This window comes from Arachis ipaensis, chromosome B10, assembly GCF_059453495.1.
Source record: "Arachis ipaensis isolate K30076 ecotype BB chromosome B10, ASM5945349v1, whole genome shotgun sequence".
In the NCBI taxonomy this organism is placed as follows: domain Eukaryota; kingdom Viridiplantae; phylum Streptophyta; class Magnoliopsida; order Fabales; family Fabaceae; genus Arachis; species Arachis ipaensis.
In genome coordinates, this window is record NC_142435.1 from 21522756 (window position 1) to 21543625 (window position 20870).

The window sequence follows — 20870 nt, forward strand, 5'->3', positions numbered from 1 at the left end:
GACTCTTTTTCCCCAAGTAAAATTTTCGTTGCCTTAAAAAGAATTTAGGAATAGTATTTAGCAAAACTATCTTTCTTAAACAATTTTTTATTTATTTTTTCTTTTTTAATTGTTATTTATTTTCTTTCCTATCACGGAAAAAAAAAAGTATTATCCTCCAAAATACACATGGGTGATTAATTTGATTTGGTTTAATGCAATAAAATAAGAATAGGAAACTTATACAACAACCCAGCATTCGAAAGCCACAACTAAGTGACCTTATTAATACAAACAAATGAATCAAAACTTAAAACGTAACTAAATAGGAAACAAATAATAATAAAGCATACAGCTAGATACTTAAACTTAATTAGAAATAGATGAAAAAATCCTTCTTAGCTTTAGTTATTATTCTAATATTAATGCACATAAAATCAAATCAAGAACATATAGCTGCTAATAGTAGTTCATCATCAGAATCAAACATCGGAGAAGTAGTATTTGAGGAGTTGTTGGCACTGAGGCAATGCCTCATCCTTCAAGAAACCAAGGTTATTAGCATAGTGGACATGGTTGAGTAGGCCATTTTTATAGTGGGACAGCACCAAGGTGGCCTTGCTACGCCCTGGGTCTGCTTTGTTGCACCCCAACACTGGGCTGTGAACAAGAACACTCTCACAATTGTGCTCATTGAACTCTTTGTCAACCTCAATTCCGTATGTTCCAGTGTTGTCTGTTTTAACTTCCGTGTAATACTCTACTTTCATTGTCTTCTTGTTTTTGCACTGAATTGCCACCGTTGCACCTAATTAATTAACCACCAATTCAATAAAATCACATTAGCTAAAGTAGTCACCTTCTCAGAAAGACCCATATTATACATGCAAATAGTTTTAGTTGAGTGGTAAATAATAATAGATTTAATTATTGTGTTGGTCCTATAGTTTTATCAAATTTATAATTAAATTTTTATATTGTTTTTAATTAGGTCTTATACTATTTTTAATTTTTTAAGTCTTTTTTAGTATAAAAATTATTAGAATTAAGTTAATATTTTTTTGTAAATTAAAAATATTCATAATTAAAAATATAATTAGATTTTTGATTATATATTTTTTATGAAAAATATTCGGTCAATTTTAATATTTTTATATAAAAAATATTTAATTATAAAATTAAAAATAATATAAAAATTTAATTAAAAAATATAAAAATTTAATTAAAAATTTAATAAAATTAGAGAGATTAACATAGTAATTAAATGATAATGTACCTGGAATGTAGAAGGTGGCCTTAGTTTCAAAACCAAAACGGCAGGTATCACAATAAACTCTGCCTTTGACATGGCAAGCTTCTGTTGCAAAAGCAAAAGAGAGGGACACCAACACCAACACCACCAACTTATTCGTTCCCATCATCATGGTTATGACTTACTCTAATTTGATGAGTATATATGTAGTTAGTAATGTACCAAAATGGGAGTGAAAATTATATATAGAGAGGAATTGGAGGAACATATAGTTAATTATTATTATTAATTAATTTTATATAAGTGTATTCTAATTCTAAATATTCTCACTATGTATACATATCTCGTGTGTTTTTCAGAGATCGCGCCTAATGCGCCATAAGAAGTGAATCATGTCTCAAAGTCTAAAGTTTATATAACTTTGGGATTGGTGCCATTAATTCCTTCCACATGCGACCTAACATGCTCCTTTTTCTTCCTTCTCCGTCTCTTCCGTTCTTGATTCTTACTTTCTTAATTAGTTCTAAGTAATTAATTAATATATATCCACGATTATTTTGTTAAATTATGATTGATTTTAGATTTGTTTGTTTATTGGGATAAGTTATTTTGACACCATTTTACTTTATTTTTGTATGCTTTTAGTAATTTATCTTTTTTACAAAACTGAATAGCTCAAATATATAATAATATATAATATAAATTGTGTAGTTTTAAAAAATATTATAACATTATTATGTCTATATAATAAATTCATAGTTTTATAAATACATACACAAGAGTATTTATTTAACTAAATCATTAGTGAATTCATTTTTAATATTAGTAAGATTAAATGAATGTTTATACAGTAGTATAGTAACTAATAATGACTCCATAATAATATACAACACAAAAGTGACAAACTGAAACTACTAAAAAAAATTGCTGAAAATGTATTTATATTTACGGAAAAGTATATATGTTAAAGTATACAAAAATTAAACAAAATGGTGTGGCAATACCACAATAGTCATTTTGGGTGTGGTAAATAATAAGTTAATAACCTGTCTCTACAAAGTTGGAGGTATGAATTTTAAGCTTTTATTATAGAAAGTTGACTATGGATATTAGATAAGATAGTCCCATCTAAAAGGAGACTACGGGTAAGCTTCTCTAAAATAATTACAAAACGAGCTCTGATTTTTATTCATCTGAAATTCAAAAAGGTCCCCTCCTTTTTATTATTTTCTTTTTAATCCACTTTTACCGAGTTAATACTCAAATTGGCCCTTGAAATTTAACTCCCGACTCAATTTAACCTTCAAAGTTTCAATTGACTCTAACTGTACCCTGGAATTTTGCTCTGCACCTCAATTTGGCCCTTCCGTCGTTTTCCGTCACCGGATAGCTGACCTGGCAATTTTAAATGACACCTGGCAGTCTCAAAACGACGCCGTTTTACTGTTGGCGCCGAAATCTTTAGAAACGACGTCGTTCACCTTAGAAAGGGGTTAAATGAAAATAAAAACATTAACCACTCCAAAGGTGAAACCCAGTTGACTTTTTCTCTTCCTCCTCTTCCCCTCGTTTTCCTTTCCGTCAGAGAAGCACTATGGATGTCGCAGTAATGGAGCTTTGAAGCTTTTCTTACTTGTTTCTATCCCATTGTGAAGATTAATTACCTGGGAGTCATCTTTTGAAAAACAGGTTAGTAACAAAATCGATGCTCTCAACTACTGTGCTCTGTTTTTTTCAAAATGTTGGTTGTGCATTGTTTTTCATTTTTTTCACTCTACTTCATCAGTGAAACTTTAGGAAAATGTGGTTGATTATGGTTGTTGATGATGATAGAGTTTTTGTATGTTAGGGTTTAATTTTTTTGCTTGTGTGTGGCTGTGATCAACTGAATCGTTCAATTATTTGTCCGTTTGAGCAGTCTTTGATTCTTCATATTCCATTTTAAAATAACAATTTTACTCCTTCATATTCCATTTTAATTTAATTGTTGATTGGGTAATTTCTTGTAAAAATAAAATATTTTCTATGCTGAATATTGTCTGCATCAATGACCACCATGAATGTTTTATTATGCATCTGAAATTAAGTGATAATCATGAACATTGTCTACATCAATTTTACTCTTTCAGTGCATTTATATATTAAAATGGGGACTTGAATCAATCATTATTCATGAATGAATATAAGAAATCCCTCGATATATTGCCTTCTCATTTATAGAGATGTCTTGTCACGGAAGATTTTGTATTTTGGCCAGTCATTGCAGTGTATTTAACTTTTGATTAGTGTATTTTTTTCATTATGTTCGTCTTGTTTTAGATATTCCTTTCTTTCCTTACCCTAGCATAGTTTTCTACCGATCCTTATCACATTAAAAAAGGAGCTTGTTTCCATATTTTCATCTAATGTAGCATAACACATAAATTGATAATATGAGACAATTCTTAAACTCGGTTGAACACCATTGTCAACTTATATTATGTTGATATAATTGTAGATTGTGGATGACGACCTCCCCAACCTAACACTTAATAATAGGGTGGAATATATGCATGTGTGAATTCCATGGATGAATCTGGTGTTTATCCTAGTATGTGCTTCATTAACATTAGTTGACTTCAACTCTTTGCATATCAATTTGTTAAATGGAAGAATGTGCTCTTTTGGTAAAAAATATTTGAAGAAGTTTGAGTAAATAGGGATTATACCGTATCTTTAACTTTCCTTCTTAATGTTCTAATTTGAATAGTTTCTCCCATTAATCACTTATGATCACTTTTAACATTCCCTTTAAATGGGAACAATTATATATGTAACTATATCCAAATATTGTTGATTTTACTTGCTTTATTCTTTCATGTTTCATGATTAAGGATTGTACGAGACAGATTGAAATTAAACCAAATACCTTTAAACAAAATATTAATGTTTTAATTCTTCTTTTTTTTTAATGGTAGCCAAAACACTTTTAATTGATTAATTTGTTTAATATATTAGAACTAAGTCCCAACTGAATTGTCTGTAATTTGAATTACTATTTTCAATTTATTGAAGTTAGTGTTGTTTTTAACCATTGTGTCTCATGAATCTTATTTATAGATGGATGAAGGTATAACGATTGTGTATCATCATGGAGGCAGTTTTGTCACCAAACTAAATGGCAGTTTGGTTTATGACAATGATCACACTGATGAGTTGACTAGGCTGGATGAGGACGTATTAGATGTATTTTCACTAAGAGAATACTACAAGGTCTTAGGTTATGATAACATGGTTGAGTGTTGGTGGCTTGTTCCTGGTAGACCTATGAAGAGTGGACTGCGAGTACTAAGTCATGACAAAGAGCTAGTAGAGATGTGCTTCTATGCAAAGAACAATGAGAGAACAGTGCACATATACTATGAGCATGGAGTTTCCAACCCATGGTAGAGGAAGAAGCACCTGAATTGATAGAGCTAACATCCAATGCCACTAGTGTAGAAAACATTGTCAAAGGGACCACACCTAGCCCAAAGAATGATACACCAACCAGTCCATCCCATATCAAATCACCCATCAACAGCACAAGTGAAGGCCCTTCCAACGCATCATCCAAGTCCCAACCTTCATCTGCTTCCACCCCCTGTTGAAGGAGATACCACAACCAAAACCAGCACCTAAACCCACATCTAAGCCCAGGCCAGCAACTAAGGAGAGACCTCAGCCTACACCTAAGTCCAAACCTGCACCTAAGGAGACACCTAAGCCCATACCCAAACCAGGACCTAAGCCCAAGTCCACATCCAAACCAGCACCTCAACCCAATCCCACATCAAATACAATTAAGTTCACACCTAAGTCCGGGCCCAAACCCAATCCAACACCCAAATAAGCATCCAAGCCCAATCCAACACCCAAATTAGCCCATAAATGTAAAGCCACTTCATCCAAATCAATTCATACTGCAACAAGATCCTTTGCTAGACTAAAAGGAAGAGTAGTGGGACAAAAACAAGATACTGGCAGCAAGAAAACCTATATAAGCCTTGATGACAGCAATGGCAGTGACAGTGACTCACATAACTCGTACAAATATGCAGAAGACAGCCTATATAAGCCTAGACCACAAGACAGTTCTACTGAATCAGATATTGAAGGTGGTCTTTCGGCAGCTAGGTTGAGGGAATTTAAGTTGAAGTATGCTCCAGGTGCTGCCTGGAAGAAGGGCAAGAAGAAAATAGTAGAGGAAGATGACGGTCTGGTTGTGGAAAATTTTGATGAAGAAGTAGATTTGGTGCAAGTGCTGGGCAACAGAGAAAACAACCAAGAATCTTATGATGCATATGATCCGATTCACGATGATTCTGATGAAAACGACTCTTGGAAGTCTGAAGAATTGAAAACCTCCCCCCCAAACTTAGATGAGGAGTGGAGTGATGATGATGATGCTGATGATGTGCACCCAATCTTCTCTGAGGGTGGCCGATTCGATTAACTAAAGCTACAAGTTGGAATGAAGTTTAGTCACAAGAATAAATTTATGGATGCTGTGAGAGAATTCACCATTCTAAAAGGTAGGGAGATTAAATTTAAAAGGAATGAGAGCTACAGAGTCAGAGCTATTTGCAAGTGGACAATTGGAGAAGATGAGGATATGGTTAGATGTCCATGGGTTGCTTATGCATCTAGGGATTCTGAGGAGACATGCTGGCAATTAAAAATATTTAAGAATGAACACATATGTCCTAGGATGAGCAAAAACAGGGCAGCCAATAGGAGATGGCTTGCTGGCAAGTTGGTAAAAAAATTGAGGAGGTATCCGAGCTTAAAGCACAGTGAGGCTAAAGCATATTTCAGGAGAAGGTGTGACCTGGACCTAAACAAATCATCACTAACTAGAGCTTTAATGGACGCAAGAAATATTGTTTTACAGTGATGCAGCTGCCCAGTACGGATTGGTTAGAGATTATGCAGAAACTCTACTTAAGAGTAATCCTGGTTCAACAGTAAAGATTGGTACATATCTTCAAGGGGATGATCCTATATTTGAAAAAATGTATGTATGCCTGGATGGATGTAAGAAGGGTTTTAAGGTTGGCTGCCATCCACTGATCGGACTCGACAGAGCCTTCTTGAAGACTCGGTTTGGGGGACAAATACTCTCAGCAATGGCTCAGGATGCCAACAACCATATATATCCAATTGCGTGGGCAATTGTTGATGTTGAGAATAAAGAGAATTGGAGGTGGTTTTTAGACCTGCTGCTTGATGACTTGGGTGACTACATGGCCAACAAATGGGCTTTTATGTCAGACATGCAAAAGGTAAATGAGTAAATGTATTTGTATAATGAATTCATACTTGTTGTGAGGACTATGATTAGTAATATTTATTTACATAATCAACTCATACTTGCTGTGAGGACTGTGATTGGTAAATTTCTGAGGACTGTGATTAGTAAACGTATTTGCATAATCAATTCATACTTGTTCTGAGGACTGTGATTAGTAAACGTATTTGTATAATCAATTCATACTTGCTGTGAGGACTGTGATTAGTAAATGTATTCATTGCGAGGGTCTGTTTGAGGTCACTTAATATATTTGGGGGGGTCTGTTTGAGGTCACTTAATATATTTGGGGGGTCTGTTTGAGGCACGATAATTGATATTTCATGTGTTGCTGGTCCAGGGTTTGGCTTCAGCAGTAAAGGAGCTTATGCCCAATGTACACCATCGATTCTGTGTCTGGCATCTATGGAAGAATTTTAACAAACAAGGGAAAGAGCAGGAGTACAGAGGACTATTATGGGAGTGTGTTAGGGAAACAACTCGCCATGGTTTTGATCAGAAGATAGATAGGTTAAAGAGACTCAACGAGGGAGCTTGGGCATATTTGGATAAGTGGCCTAGAGAAGCATGGACTAGGGCATATTTCCGATACGATAAAAAAATTGATAACATTTGTAACAATGCCTGCGAGGTTTTTAACTCAAGGATCAAGGAATACAGAGCTAAGCCAATAATCACCTTGTTAGAGGAGGTTCGGATGTTTGAGATGTGGTCCATTGCAAAAAACAAGGTCAAGTTATCCCACCATGTTGGTAAGCTCCCACCAATCCAACACAGTAGATTGCAGAAAATCAGGAAAGAATCTCAAAAATGGACACCGAACTGGAGTGGAGATGAAGAGTATCAAAGATTTGAGATCCACAGTTGGCCTACCAACATGGCTGTTGACTTGGGAAAGTGCATATGCACCTGTAGGTTTTGGCAAATAACAGGTACTGAGATAGCCAATAATTGCTTAAACATAGTTTAGACAGTGACTGGTTTGTATTCATAATTTAGATTAGATAGTGACTGGTTTGTATTCATTTAATTAAACATAGTTTAGATTAGATAGTAATTGATTTGTATTCATTTAAGTTTTGTTATTTGTTTTACTATGTTTTATGTCTCTGGTGATTATTGTCTATTTAAATAGATTGTTGGATACTGTTTCATAACATCTGTCTTTGTAGGCATGCCGTGTGTCCATGCATGTGCAGCCATCTCCAAGATAAATCGAAATCCTGAAGATTTTTGTCATCATTGGCTGACCATGGAAGCCTATAGAGATACCTACAAGCACTCTCTCAATCCAATACCAGGATAAGATCTTTGGGAGAGAAGTGAACAAAATAGGCCTCATGCACCTAAAATGAAGCGAAAGCCAGGGCCAATAACCCAAAAAAGACGGAAGGATGCTGATGAAGAGTCATCTAGTGTTAAGAAGTCAATAACTGAAACCAAGTTGAAAAAGGAAATACAAAGAATTCACATGTACTTACTGTGGTACGAGAGGGAATACAAAGAGGAGTTGCGCTCATAGAAAAGCTGATGACTTTGCTAGTGTCCTTGTTGCAAAAGAAAAAGGTTATAAGGCTGGAGAGAGTACAGATCCAGCAAATGCTGCTACTACTAACACCCAAGTTGCTGAGATTAATGAAAATGCTCCATTAGCACCAGGGCAAGCTGTTGATGATGCAAATGCTTCAGAGATTGTACTCACAACCGAAAAATCAAGAACATGTAATGATTAGTTTCTAATATTTGATTAAATGTCCACTGGTTTGTATTGGTTTATAATACACGAGTAAATGTTGGGTAGATCTAATTGATTGATACTGTTTGATAATATATTGATTGATTTTTATTGGGTTGTATTGGTCACTATTTCGGTTAACAATTTTACTAGGTCCCTCCATCAGACCCACCTCCACCTCCACAACAGGTGACAAGGCCTGACAAGTTGCAATCTAAGAGGAAAATAACTTTCAATGTGAACCCAATGCAAAGAGCAAGTTCTGGGACAACTGCACGCTTGGCAGAGTTTATGACATTCGTCCCCACTCCAGGCTTCAAACCACCAACAACAAAATAGAAAAGCTTTGCAATGTTGACTGGAAGTTGTGTAGAACATATTTTGTAGAGAGCATTTGATCAAACTTTGCTCTTTTGATATTTTGTTACTATGTTATGTAGAGTAATCTGTTTTAGTTTAGGATATTTGAAACTATGTTATCTAGGGTATTTAAAGTATGATACAGATACTGCTATTGCTAATGCTGTGATATTGACAATGATTAATGACTATGAATTACTTAATGAATTACTTTTTTGTGGGTCTTCTGTCAAGTGCAAGAACCACAAAAGATTCTATTAGATTTTCTTTTGTCATAACATCTCATCTATTTTTGTTTTCATGGGAACAAAGAAGATAATCATTGAGAGCCGAAGTTATTATTTTGTATTCAATGTTTTCACAAATGACCTATACACTTAAATTTATTCACTAATGGAAGTGCATACTACATATATAGTTATTAGAGCCATCTCCTAATCTTGTCTTCATATACATACTCATAACAACTTCATATATAATCTCAGTTTTAAAGAATTTTTACAGGATATATCATTAGCAAGAGAACATAAAATTCCATTTCTATTTTGTCATTAAATACATAACAATGCTTCATTCACATAACTGATATATAGTTACATATATTTCATCCCACCTAATACACAAACTACAATCACAATTCCAAAAATAATAACAAACAGACAACATAATATTCCACATTTTTAATATTCTAATTTTAGCTTCAACTGCACTAATTTTCCATCCCAGAGATATTTTTCAATGGTCTTCACTAACTGAACTTTCATTTTTGTCAACTATGGCTTCTTCTTCTTCAACATCTGCCCATTTAAAAAAGCCACACCATCTCTTACCGGTAGTCTACAACACCAAAAATCCAAAAAAAAAAAAAAAATTAGAGGAGGAACAACTACAAAATCAACAAGCATTTGAAAAATAAGACACACAATCAACTTGCAACAATTCAACTAACTCACATTATAGTTAGAGCATCCATAGAATGGTCTTTCTGGATTGGAATCCGTCCCAGACCACCGAAGAATAGGATGCAACCCACAACCGCACTAATGGAAACCTTCCCACCTCTGTCACAGTGTGCGTTCTTCACCCAGCCACCATGCGAACGAGCTCTACTAGAGCTACCTGAGCTTTGGCTGCTGCTTCCCAACATTCTTCTCACCTCTTGGCGACAACTCTTCGATTTGGGGAAATTGGGAGTTCTAGGTTTTATTTGAAATTTTTAGGAGTTAAATTGATGCCTTCAAACATTTTGCCATGTCATCTAACTGCTAGGGTGTCAGGTGTCTACCAAAATTGCCAGCTCAACTTTCCGGTGACGAAAAACGACGGAAGGGCCAACTTGAGGTGCGGGACAAAATTTCAGGGTACAATTAGAGTCAATTAAAACCTTGAGGGCTAAATTGAGTCGGGAGTCAAATTTCAGGGACCAATTTGAGTATTAACTCATTTTTACCCTAAACACAATAACTGTGAAGGAAAGTTCCACTAATTGTCTCTTGCCCAAAAAAGAACAAGAAATACTTCTCCTTGAATGGACTAAGGCTATAAACTAAGGGCACTTTGTTGACTAGTGATATCTCTGTGTTGGGATAAATTTTGGACATGACATTAGTTTGATATCTTTTATCTAACCGTATATTAATTAATGAAAATTAAAAAATATTTTTTCAGACGATGTACTTAACACACATGGGACATGGAAAAAAATTGTCTAGATGGATAGAATAATTTTTTTGATTATTAAAAAGACATTAAAAAAAATTAATCTGTATTAAAAAAGTCACAACTAGAAAATGGATAAATACAGACAGATTTACAGACAGATTTAGTCTTTATTACAGATGGATTTTTGGTTACTGACGAAATTACCGACGGATTTTGTCCCTCTGTAAAAGCCCCGTTGGAAATTATTTACCGACGGATTTTTCCTCTGTAAATTCTCCCTCCATTTCCTGAAGGCGACAAACTTACAGACGGATTTTCAGATGGATTTTCTGTCTGTAATTACAGGCAGATTTTCAGACGGATTTTTTGTCTGTAATTACAGGCAGATTTTCAGACGGATTTTCCGTCTATAATTACAGACGGATTTTCAGACGGATTTTCTGTCTGTAATTACAGACAAATTTTCAGACGGATTTTCCGTTTGTAATTACAGACAGATTTTTCGACAGATTTTCTGTCTGTAATTTAAACTTTGGAAAATCATGATTACAGACAGAAAATCCGTCTGTAAATCCATCTGTAAGGTAAAATCGAATTTTTTTACTTTTTCTAATTACAAAATAAACTTGTTTTCATACAAAATAAATATAAATTTAATACAAATTTTTATCTAATTTATATTCGAATATTTACAATATTTCAAAAAATAAACAAATTCATCGTATTAAAAATAAACAATATTTACAATAAATTATTCAATATGAATTGAAGATACAACTGAAGTGATTTCATTTGTTCTAGGGTCAACACTTTCTAAAGAAACGCCATAAGGATCTTCTTTAACCAGAAGGGCAAGAACATTGAGTGAGCTCCATGTTTTTGTCACATTGCTGCTTGAATCTCCCAAAGTAACAGCAAAGACAGCATCAAATCCTCCTGCTCCTGGAACTCCAGCCAACAACACTCCTTCCAAGTTCAGTGTAGCATCTAAAAGTTTTGTTTGTGATTCTGGTTCAATCTGCATGAATTGCAAGGAAAGAGTAGTGATATTCTACCAGCAGATATAATTTATAATCAACATCATTCAAACAGAAGAAGCCTAATAATAAGTGCCAAATCAATGAAAGGAACTTACAGGAACACCTGCAGCCTCACCCATTAGGCGCATATGATATCTAATCCCAAGCATAACTTCTTTTGCACCTAGCAATGCTTTAATAACTGCTTCCTTGTTGGGTTTAGAAGCTTGCTTTATCCACTGTAAGAATTGCATTTTCAACATCAACACAAGAAGAAAAGCAAGAACATGAGAGCCTGAAGTGTAGTCTCAAGAACATGATATCACATATGTGCATTAGAAATTCAGTCACACCACTTGAAACTGAAAACCATGCAAACAGTAAAGTTGGATATATAATCTCTTTCAAACCCATCAAAAGTCAACTTAATTGTATAAGTCTAATAGTAAAGATGTCCTATCTCATTAAAATAACTAATAAACAGGAATGTAGAAATTTAATCTAATGCAAGGCATACCATAAGGCCAAAATGTTCTAGTTATTTAACAGTGAGCATTATCAATCAGTTTACTCTACATCCACAGGAGTAAAAATTCTAATTTTGATGTTACTTCCATTAATTAAACAACCACAAATGATTTGAAAGAAATACCTTTTCTGATATGAGCTTGCTGCAGCTATCAATCACAGATTTATATGCATCCCATTGTTCCTTTGCTAATTTACTAAAAAAGTTCAGTTGACTTTCTAACTGCGAATTCGCCTCTGACTGTCTTCTTCAAACTTTCTTCGCGTTGTCTTGCTTCAGTTAAAGCAGATTTAGTCATGGCTGAATCATGTTTATGCATTAACTCAGAAGACTCAGCCAAGGTCTTAACTTGCTCATACTTGGAAGCCAATTCCCTTCTCTCTATTATGAGAAGGCCCATGTGATGCTGGTGATCATATATCTACATCAAAGTTGCAGGTTAGATAAAAAGTAAAAGTAAGAAATGAATAATGAGTTTTCTAGGCAATTGTATAAGGCCTCAAACCATACATTTCTCACTGAAATAAAATACACCATACACCATTCAGAGTTTTCACTTGAAAATGCAATTCAATAGATAATTAAGTGAGGGGCAGAAGTTGATTTGGTGTAAGCAGTAACAAAACTATTCAACTCAGAGCTCTGTGATCTAACTTCCTAGAACTCTTAGGCTGAGAAGTTAAATATTCAAATTTGAACCGCTTTAGTTACATGGTCCCTATATCAAAATCCAAACTTCAAAGCATACTATAAAAAGACATATGGCCATTAATCCTCAAGTTCCAAAATTCCACTAATAATCCAAAAAACTACATTTTTTTTAAACAACCATAACATCACATTTCTAGTTATTTAGCTATTTACCAATATAGAACATGGCATTATTAATTAAGGAATTCTATTTTGGTAAAGAAAGCATATAAAGGCAAAGAAGGGGAAAAAGGTTGACTTACCAACCAGTGATCCAAGAAGCAAAGGGTGCCCATGATGGACCAGCAACCTGAGGAAGCTCAATTGACGAACAGGAACGAGTGACGAAAGCAATTGAATCCCCGCTTGCATTTGGAAAGCATTATTATTTGACCCTCCTATCAGTCATCAGTTCCAGCCAAACAGGAAAGAAACAAACATTCAGAATAAAGACATACCACTTGCAAAATATCATAAAAAATTGCACCAGAAAACAAAATAGATTCAATTACTCCTCTATGCAAATTGTACCATAAAACAAAATACCGTAATATTTTCTTGAATGGCATTGATGAAGTCGTGTCAGTAAGGGAGCGAGTGTGTAAGAGAGAAGTTCATGCTATATAATGAACATTAGACATGCACACAAATTAGCATTATTGTTCATGCTATATAATGAAGAGTAAACTGTAGTTCAACACTTACAGGCAAGGCTTTTATATATTTCAATATAAGCTTAAAACTTCTCAAATCCTGTTTCGTTTCAACATTTACTTCGACAGGCTTCTGAAACAATAATGAATATAAAATGAGCAATGGTTGAAAATATTGCCTACTTTGAAACAAAAAAAATTAACATGGGGAAAAGACAGACCCGGAATAAAATAGAATTAAAAAAGAAAGGAGGGAAAGGTAGAAGCAATGGTACTCTAACCTGGCACATAAATAAATATAGTAAACAAAAGCTATAACTTTACCTATTATGACTTAGAATTCAAAGCAGGTTAATAAAAAAAATGTAGAATCAATGGACCATAACTTCATTAGAAGGCAATGATTGTTACCCTACAAAATCCCACTTTTGTACTAATTCTTGCAAAATATAACTTCCTAGTACACTTTCATAACAGGCAAGTTCATTGTCGATTCTTTGAGGACTCAAATCAGTTTATTTGTGAATTTGGTTAAGAATATAAGGACTTGCTAACCAGGCATTTTAGATAGATGCATTAAGAATTCCATTTGGAGCTATTCCTAACACAGTTTCTTCCAATTCTTCCACGGAAGGCCGTTAGAAACAGGCACTTAACATGCACTAATGACATTGCGTTTAGATTCTCTTTTTAAGATAGTAAACACATTAATTCGTTTATTTCATTTACATAAACAAAATTCTTGACAAAGTTATGCTTAACCCAAAAAAAAAAAAAAGAAAAAGGAAAGAAAGGAGCATGATAAGGCCCTCAGAGACATTGCGTCGAACACATGATAGACGTGAATATATTATAACATTATCTCCAACATAAACATGAAAGTTAACACCATCAAAATAAGTAGAAGCCATGCAGGTGCACACATTACAACTAACAAGTATTTATTTGAAGGAATGATATATCGATCACAAACAGTAAACGGGAAAGATGGATATTTTGAAGCACAATGAAGCAGAACCACCACAAATGTACAAATTTCATCATCTACCGTTTATACACCACAATGAAATCTAACCAGAGAAGATTCTAATCGCTGCACTTCCTGAAGACAAAAATCATTCAAAATTAAATTGAAACAGGGAGTGAATAAATAAATAAATACATAAGTTGTCTTGAAAGAAAAGCTAGGGTTCGAAGAGACAGACAAGTTTACAAAGTGAGAGTAAGATTGATAATATTGTTGCTAGGGTTTGTTGGTTTGTTAGTGCGTAATGGTTTCGATTCCTGAAGCCATACCTGAACAGCACAGGAACTATGATTTCAAATGAGAAGAATTCAAAAATTGAAAGCCATGCAAAACCATACCTGAACCGGTGGATGAGGATGACCAGCGAATGGCAGTTGCTGTCAATGATGAGATCGTGGACGGAGCGATGGAGAGAGCGGCGGTGGTGAAAGAAGCTCCTGTGATGGAGAGAACGTGGACGGAGAAAGGAAGAAGCTCTAAGAGGATAGGATCTGAGAGGATGGGTTATGAGAGGATAGGAAGAAGCTCCTATGAAGGAGAGTGTGGAGTGTGAATGCATCGCGAGAGGATAGGATGTGAGTTAGGTTAACTTAATATTTTCGAGGGAAAATTTTAAATTACAGACGGATTTTTCGTCTGTAATAATTTAATAAAATGCGCGTTTTGTCTACTTAATTACAGACGGAAAATCCGTCTGTAACCATTCCACGGAAAAAAATTAATTTTTCCGACGGAATTATAGACGGATTCTCTTTTTCGTCTGTAATTTATACTAATCTATTTTTTTTTGTTTTCTGACAAAAAAATCCTTCTAAAATTCTGTCTGTATTTCAGTGGGATAAAATTCGTCGGAAATATCCGTCTGTAATAACTAGTTTTCTAGTAGTGAGTTATTGGTGTTGTGGATACCTGTCTGCCTGCTTGGTTATGAAATTGTATTCAAGTATATGCACACCCGATTTTGATAAATTCTTTGTTTAGAGGTCTTTACATACATTCAAAGATATTATTTTTACATTTGGTATAATATTGAATACTGTATTGATCCACTTTCGAATACATGTTTATTTAATAATGCTTAAAAATACCTCGTTAAATTTTCTTCTCAAGTGGGAATGAAACATTTTAGTATAGGAACCAAGTTTAACCACCCAAAAATTGAACAATTTAACTAATTATAATTATTTTAATTTTTTTATTCAATTATAATTATGAATATTAGATATTAATTGTTTGATATGCTAAAATAGAATTATTGTGATACGTTCATTCATTACACGACGAGAATAACGGAAGAGGACTTTCAGCTTCCTTTTCTTCACCTTCTCTCTCCACGGTTGCATGCATTGTTTCACTCTTCAACACAGTTACGGCGCTAACATTCTCCATCCAACCATCCTTTCTGTTGTTTCCTGTTCGATTCTTCGTCGTCCGTGCCGCAATTAGCAGTGTTGTTCGTTCGTAAGAGTGGTGCAAGTATTGTTCACAGTTGCGGTGCATCTTTTTTTCGTCGATGACGCCGCTCACCGACTCGATGCATCTGTACCGCCGTGGCCCCATTCGCAACGCGCGATCAACTATTCCGATCCATGGTGATTCCTCTCCATTCGCGATGCGCAGCCTCTGTGGCTTCCTCCTTGCAACGCGCCACCGCAAGTTCTCCACCGTGTACGCAACGCCGTCCAAGATGTCGTCGTTAGTCACTCTACGGCTCTTCTTCTCCTCCTATTTGGTTTTGAATGATTCTTTTAACTAGTTTTTTATGTTTCTTTTTCTTAAATTTCGGATGATTCTTTTTATTAATTTTGGATGATTCTTTTTTTTTTTATGTTTTGTATGTTTTTTCTTAGGATTTGGATGATTCTTTTTTCTATATTTTGTATTTTTTTTTAGGATTTGAATGATTCTTTATCTTATATTTTAATTTTTTTTGGAGTTTAAATTTTTTTTTAAAGAAAAATTAAGATTTGCGTAATAAATAATAAAAATGTGAATTAGAATAAGAAGAGATAATTAATAATTATTAATTTTATATTTTTGTTAAAAATTAAAATTTAAATAATCAATAATTAATGATAATTAATTAGTATACAGTATAATTTAAATATGTTTGTTAGTTTATTATTGACTATACCTTTATTGGTTTCCTGGTGGGATTTAACATTTTATTGCATGTTACTATAATATATGGTCGAGAAAAGTAGCCAAGGTACTACTATATACATAAATACCTCGGGACTTTGGATTGGATAATAATAGTTGTGATAAATCGAAGTCATGGATCCCAAAGGAAAGATCAAAATCCAACTATATATATAACTGAATATATTAGTAGTCGGCAATGGCATAATAATTTGTGTTAGAGGAACACAAGTTTTCACGGCCAAGCAAACATGTGCGTAAGCTTCTTTGCATGCAATTTCCTAGTGGAGTTTATGAGCTATTTGCCAATGGTATTTGACAATTCACATATGTATTATATTATATATACGAGGTATTGACTTTCGATATATTTATTATAATAAAAAAGTTTAAATTTTTAGATAAATATAAAAAAACGATATCATTTGAATTATAATTTGTTGGGTTGTTCAATATATTCGTTAATAATTTATAGATTTGATTTTACATTTTTACACATCTAATAATCCTTTTTGGATAATTTTCAAGTCAATGCTCAAAACCAAAGGAGCATGACCACGAAGTACAAACACATAAGGTTATTAGCAACAAGAAAAGAAAACAAATGCAGTAGTAAATATAGAGATTAGTACAACTATCTAACAAGAATGATCTGTCATCTTTCATCTATTCATTCTCCCTTGGAGCCAATAATTAAATTTTTTTAGTTTTTAACTTTAATAAAATAATTAATTGAAATTTTTTATATATAAAAAAATTTTAATTAAAAATTACAATTAAGATTTAAGACTTATTCACTTATAAGATAATTGAATATATTGTATATAATAACAAATATTCTAAAAGTAATCTCAAACATTAAAAAAGTAGACTGTTGCATTTAAAATTTATAAATATTAATAATTTTTTAGACGTTTATTTTAAAACCTTGTTTTAACATTTTTTATTAGCAAATTTTTTTTTCTGTTATTGCCAGAATAGAGTCAACATTATAAATTAATCTATCAACCAAATGATAAGTTTTTAATTCTCATATTTCTTTCGATCTTTAACATAACACAAAAAGAAGTCCCAATATTTTTTAAATAATTTAGTATATTAAATTTATAATATTGTAATTGAGCATTAAAAAAAATTCTTTTATGATTAGAAAAATCAAAATGATAAATTTTTTTTAGCTAACTTGCATATATTCTAAATATTAAACAACTAACCTAAAATTGTCCTTAAGATTTGAAGCAGTACTTAAAGTAAAAGCTCCATGAATTTGTGTGTGTTTGGATTAGCTTTTGTTAAGCTAGAGTTTGAATAAATTAAAAGTGATTTTATAGAGAATTAATTTTAGATAGAAGTGAGTCTATGTCAACATCATTTATGTTTGGTAACTCTATACCAAAATTGATTTTGATAGAATAAATATTGGTTAGACCATTAGATAATATTAGTTAAATTCACTTTTAGATAGATTATTATTAGAAAAAGCATGCCATTAAATTATAATATTATTTTTTTAAGCATATTTAATTTTTGTATACTTTTTTCTAGTATGTATTTTTATATAGAGGTCTGCTACACATACAAGTCTTTTTGATTTACAAGTCTTACAAATTGCTACACATACGGGCCTTTTAATGCGTTATTCAACCGCTTCCTGTTTTCAAAGCGCTACACTCACCATGTATTATGAACGACTCTTCTTCTTCTTCCTCCATGAAAACGAGGTTCTTGCCAAATTTGTTCGATCTCCTTCGTGTGTTCTCTCCTCGCCTTTTCATTTGTTGTTTTACCTGCGTTTATCACTGGTATTCTTGCTTCGTTTTTTTTTTCAATTTTCATGGTTTCTGAAATTAAGCTTTGAAATCGTTTTGAAGATAATTGAACTTCAGAAATACACCAAAACGATTACAGAAATACACCCAAACAATTACAGAAATACACCTAAACGGTTACAGGAATTCACCCAAACGATTATAGAAATACACCCAAAGGATTACAGAAATACATCCAAAGGATTTAAGAAATACACCCAAAATTCGTTGAAGTACACCTTATGCATAATTCAGAACTCTTTCTCTTTTTCCTCCTCATCTTCTGCTGCTTCTTCTTCTTCAAAAATGATTTCAGAGCTTGATGTCAAAAAACAATGAAAATCGAGAATAACGAAGAAAGAAAATAGAGAGAAAAGTACGTAAATGAAGAAGGAGAAAGAGAAGGCAAGAAACAAAAGAAAAGAAGAAGAAGAAGAGGAAGAGGAAGAATAACGTGCAGCAAGAAGAGGAAGAAGATGCAGAAGATGAGGAGGAAGAATAACGTGCAGTAACGGTTCGAAGCGCGTTAATATAAATGACTTGTAAAGACTTGTATAAAAAAAAACTTGTATGTGGAGAATTATTCTTTTATATAATATTTGTTTCTAGTACTCTTAGTACTTTTTTTTAGTACGCTATAATTTTCACTACTGCTATTATTTATGGTTAATTTTTTCTTTAATTTACTCTACCAGATGAGATCAATGAATTATATTATAAAAAGATAATAATAAATATAATACACAAGAATCACAATTATAAAAATATACTATGTTAAATAAAAAAATCAATAAAAAATAAAAAAATAAAAAAAGGAAACTCATAAAAAAATAATAAAATTCTCATAAATAAAACAATAACATGTATGAAGGGTGGGGTTGTTAGAAGGGAATTAAAGAAATGCAGAAGCTAGTTAGTGAAATGCAGGAGCTAGGATTTGTTGCTCTTTATAAACGTGGGTTTGAGTACAAAATCACTTCTGTGTTTACAGGAAGAAAAGGTAGCCAAACCAAAAATTGAAGCGTTCAAGAAACTTGAACGTGATTTTCACCTTTCAAATGCAAAAACAAATACACGTACTTGAACATGGCCATTTATCATTGAATCTACTATTTAACGCTTGTATTTGAGAGTAAATTGCTACCAAAAACACATCTACTCAATAATGATGCTCAACTCTTGTTTTTGGCTGACGAGATCGACCTCTTTCAACTATGTATTATGTACTAATGTCAAAGACGTCGATTTCATGTTTTTTATAAAATTTTTCAATAGTCTCAAATAAATTGCACCATATATTATTTCTTAATTTTTGAAGAAGTAGCTCTGATACTGTTCAAAACATCTTAAAATTTTTGTTGTAATGTTTGATATAAAATATTAGTAATTTTCATTATTTCCTTCATAAAATATAATGAAAAAAAAACCAATTTAAATAAAAATAGCACTTTATTATCACCATAAGCCTCCCCTCTTTAATTAAGCAGAAGTTGCACATTCATCAATGATATTATTCTGCAAACATTTTTAGCAAACTACAAATAGAATGAAATTGAAAATTCCATCTTGTATCTCCAATTCTTTTCAAAGTACCCACTTAGTTTCCATCTGACCTATTTCTAACTTATCATTGGAATCAACTTTGCACTTTCAATTTAGTTAATCATATCGTTTGCAAGATGCACCAACAATATTATTGACAATAGTAGTCAATTATGTAAAAACTTCATAAACTTGAAGTACTTCTCTTGAGGCAACCAATGTTGCTAACTACTACAAGAAAAAACAATATTTGTAACAAAAAAAAATTGTTATAAAAAATCGAAATTTTGAAACAAAAGGATTTTGTAACAAAAAAAAGGGGCCATTGCAGTATGTCCTGTTACAAAAAGTTTTTGTAACAAAAAATGAAACGATATAAAATCTAAAATTTATTACAAAAGTGATAATAATGTTTGACCTTTAAAATATTTTTTGTAACAATTTAAATTTTTGTGTCATAATATTTTGTTACAAAATACTACTTACTTTTGTAACATTTTTTATTCTTTTAATTACAAAAATAGAAAATTCATTAAATATCAAATTAAATAATTGATATATCAATTAATTTTCTAAACACACTAATTTAACATTTATATAATATGTAATTATATAGATAATTAAAATATCTTACATATCATTAAGATTCTTTTACAATAAAATAAGTTCTACGAATTCAACTAAATACAACTTTTTCCTAACATAAAATTGTATCATATCGGATTTATAATTGTTGACTCTTCTAGCAAATTTCAGTCAATACAAAGTCTAGCATGTTAGCATCAATTTTTGTACCTCTGCAAAATATGAACAATAAAAACCAAAATTAAAAAACAACACATAATACTATCTTTATGCAGAAATTTAAAATGAAAAATATTGAATTATATATTTTAAAATGAAAAAATTTTCACTCATATGCACACATTTGTCTTGAAGGGAATCCAAGGTGTTAATAAGATTAAAGATGGCTATAATCCAGCAACATGGATGCTAGAGGTCACAAATTCAGCTAAAGAACATGAATTGCGGATCGATTTCTCTGAAGCGTATAAAAAATCAGATTTATACAGGTATTTTTCTATTCTAAATTCTACAAAGCCTAAAATATTGCATAGGATATTTGTTGATATAAACTGATCT

General features: G+C 32.5%; 2 protein-coding genes across 2 annotated transcripts; one reads left to right on the forward strand and one right to left on the reverse strand.

Annotated features, from left to right (window-relative positions):
* Nucleotides 1-219: 219 nt before the first annotated feature.
* On the reverse strand, nt 220-1451 carry LOC107624523 (protein DOWNSTREAM OF FLC). The gene is made up of 2 exons (XM_016327019.3): nt 1256-1451; nt 220-787 (listed from the first exon to the last, which is right to left on the reverse strand). Exons 1-2 carry the CDS (start codon nt 1401-1403, stop codon nt 462-464), a joined length of 474 nt encoding a protein of 157 aa, XP_016182505.1. The 5' UTR covers nt 1404-1451; the 3' UTR covers nt 220-461.
* Nucleotides 1452-5750: 4299 nt separating this feature from the next.
* Nucleotides 5751-8634, forward strand: LOC148579376 (uncharacterized). Its single transcript, XM_088489776.1, has 5 exons — nt 5751-6073; nt 6144-6534; nt 6901-7492; nt 8055-8254; nt 8449-8634. Exons 1-5 carry the CDS (start codon nt 5751-5753, stop codon nt 8632-8634), a joined length of 1692 nt encoding a protein of 563 aa, XP_088345902.1.
* Nucleotides 8635-20870: the final 12236 nt, after the last annotated feature.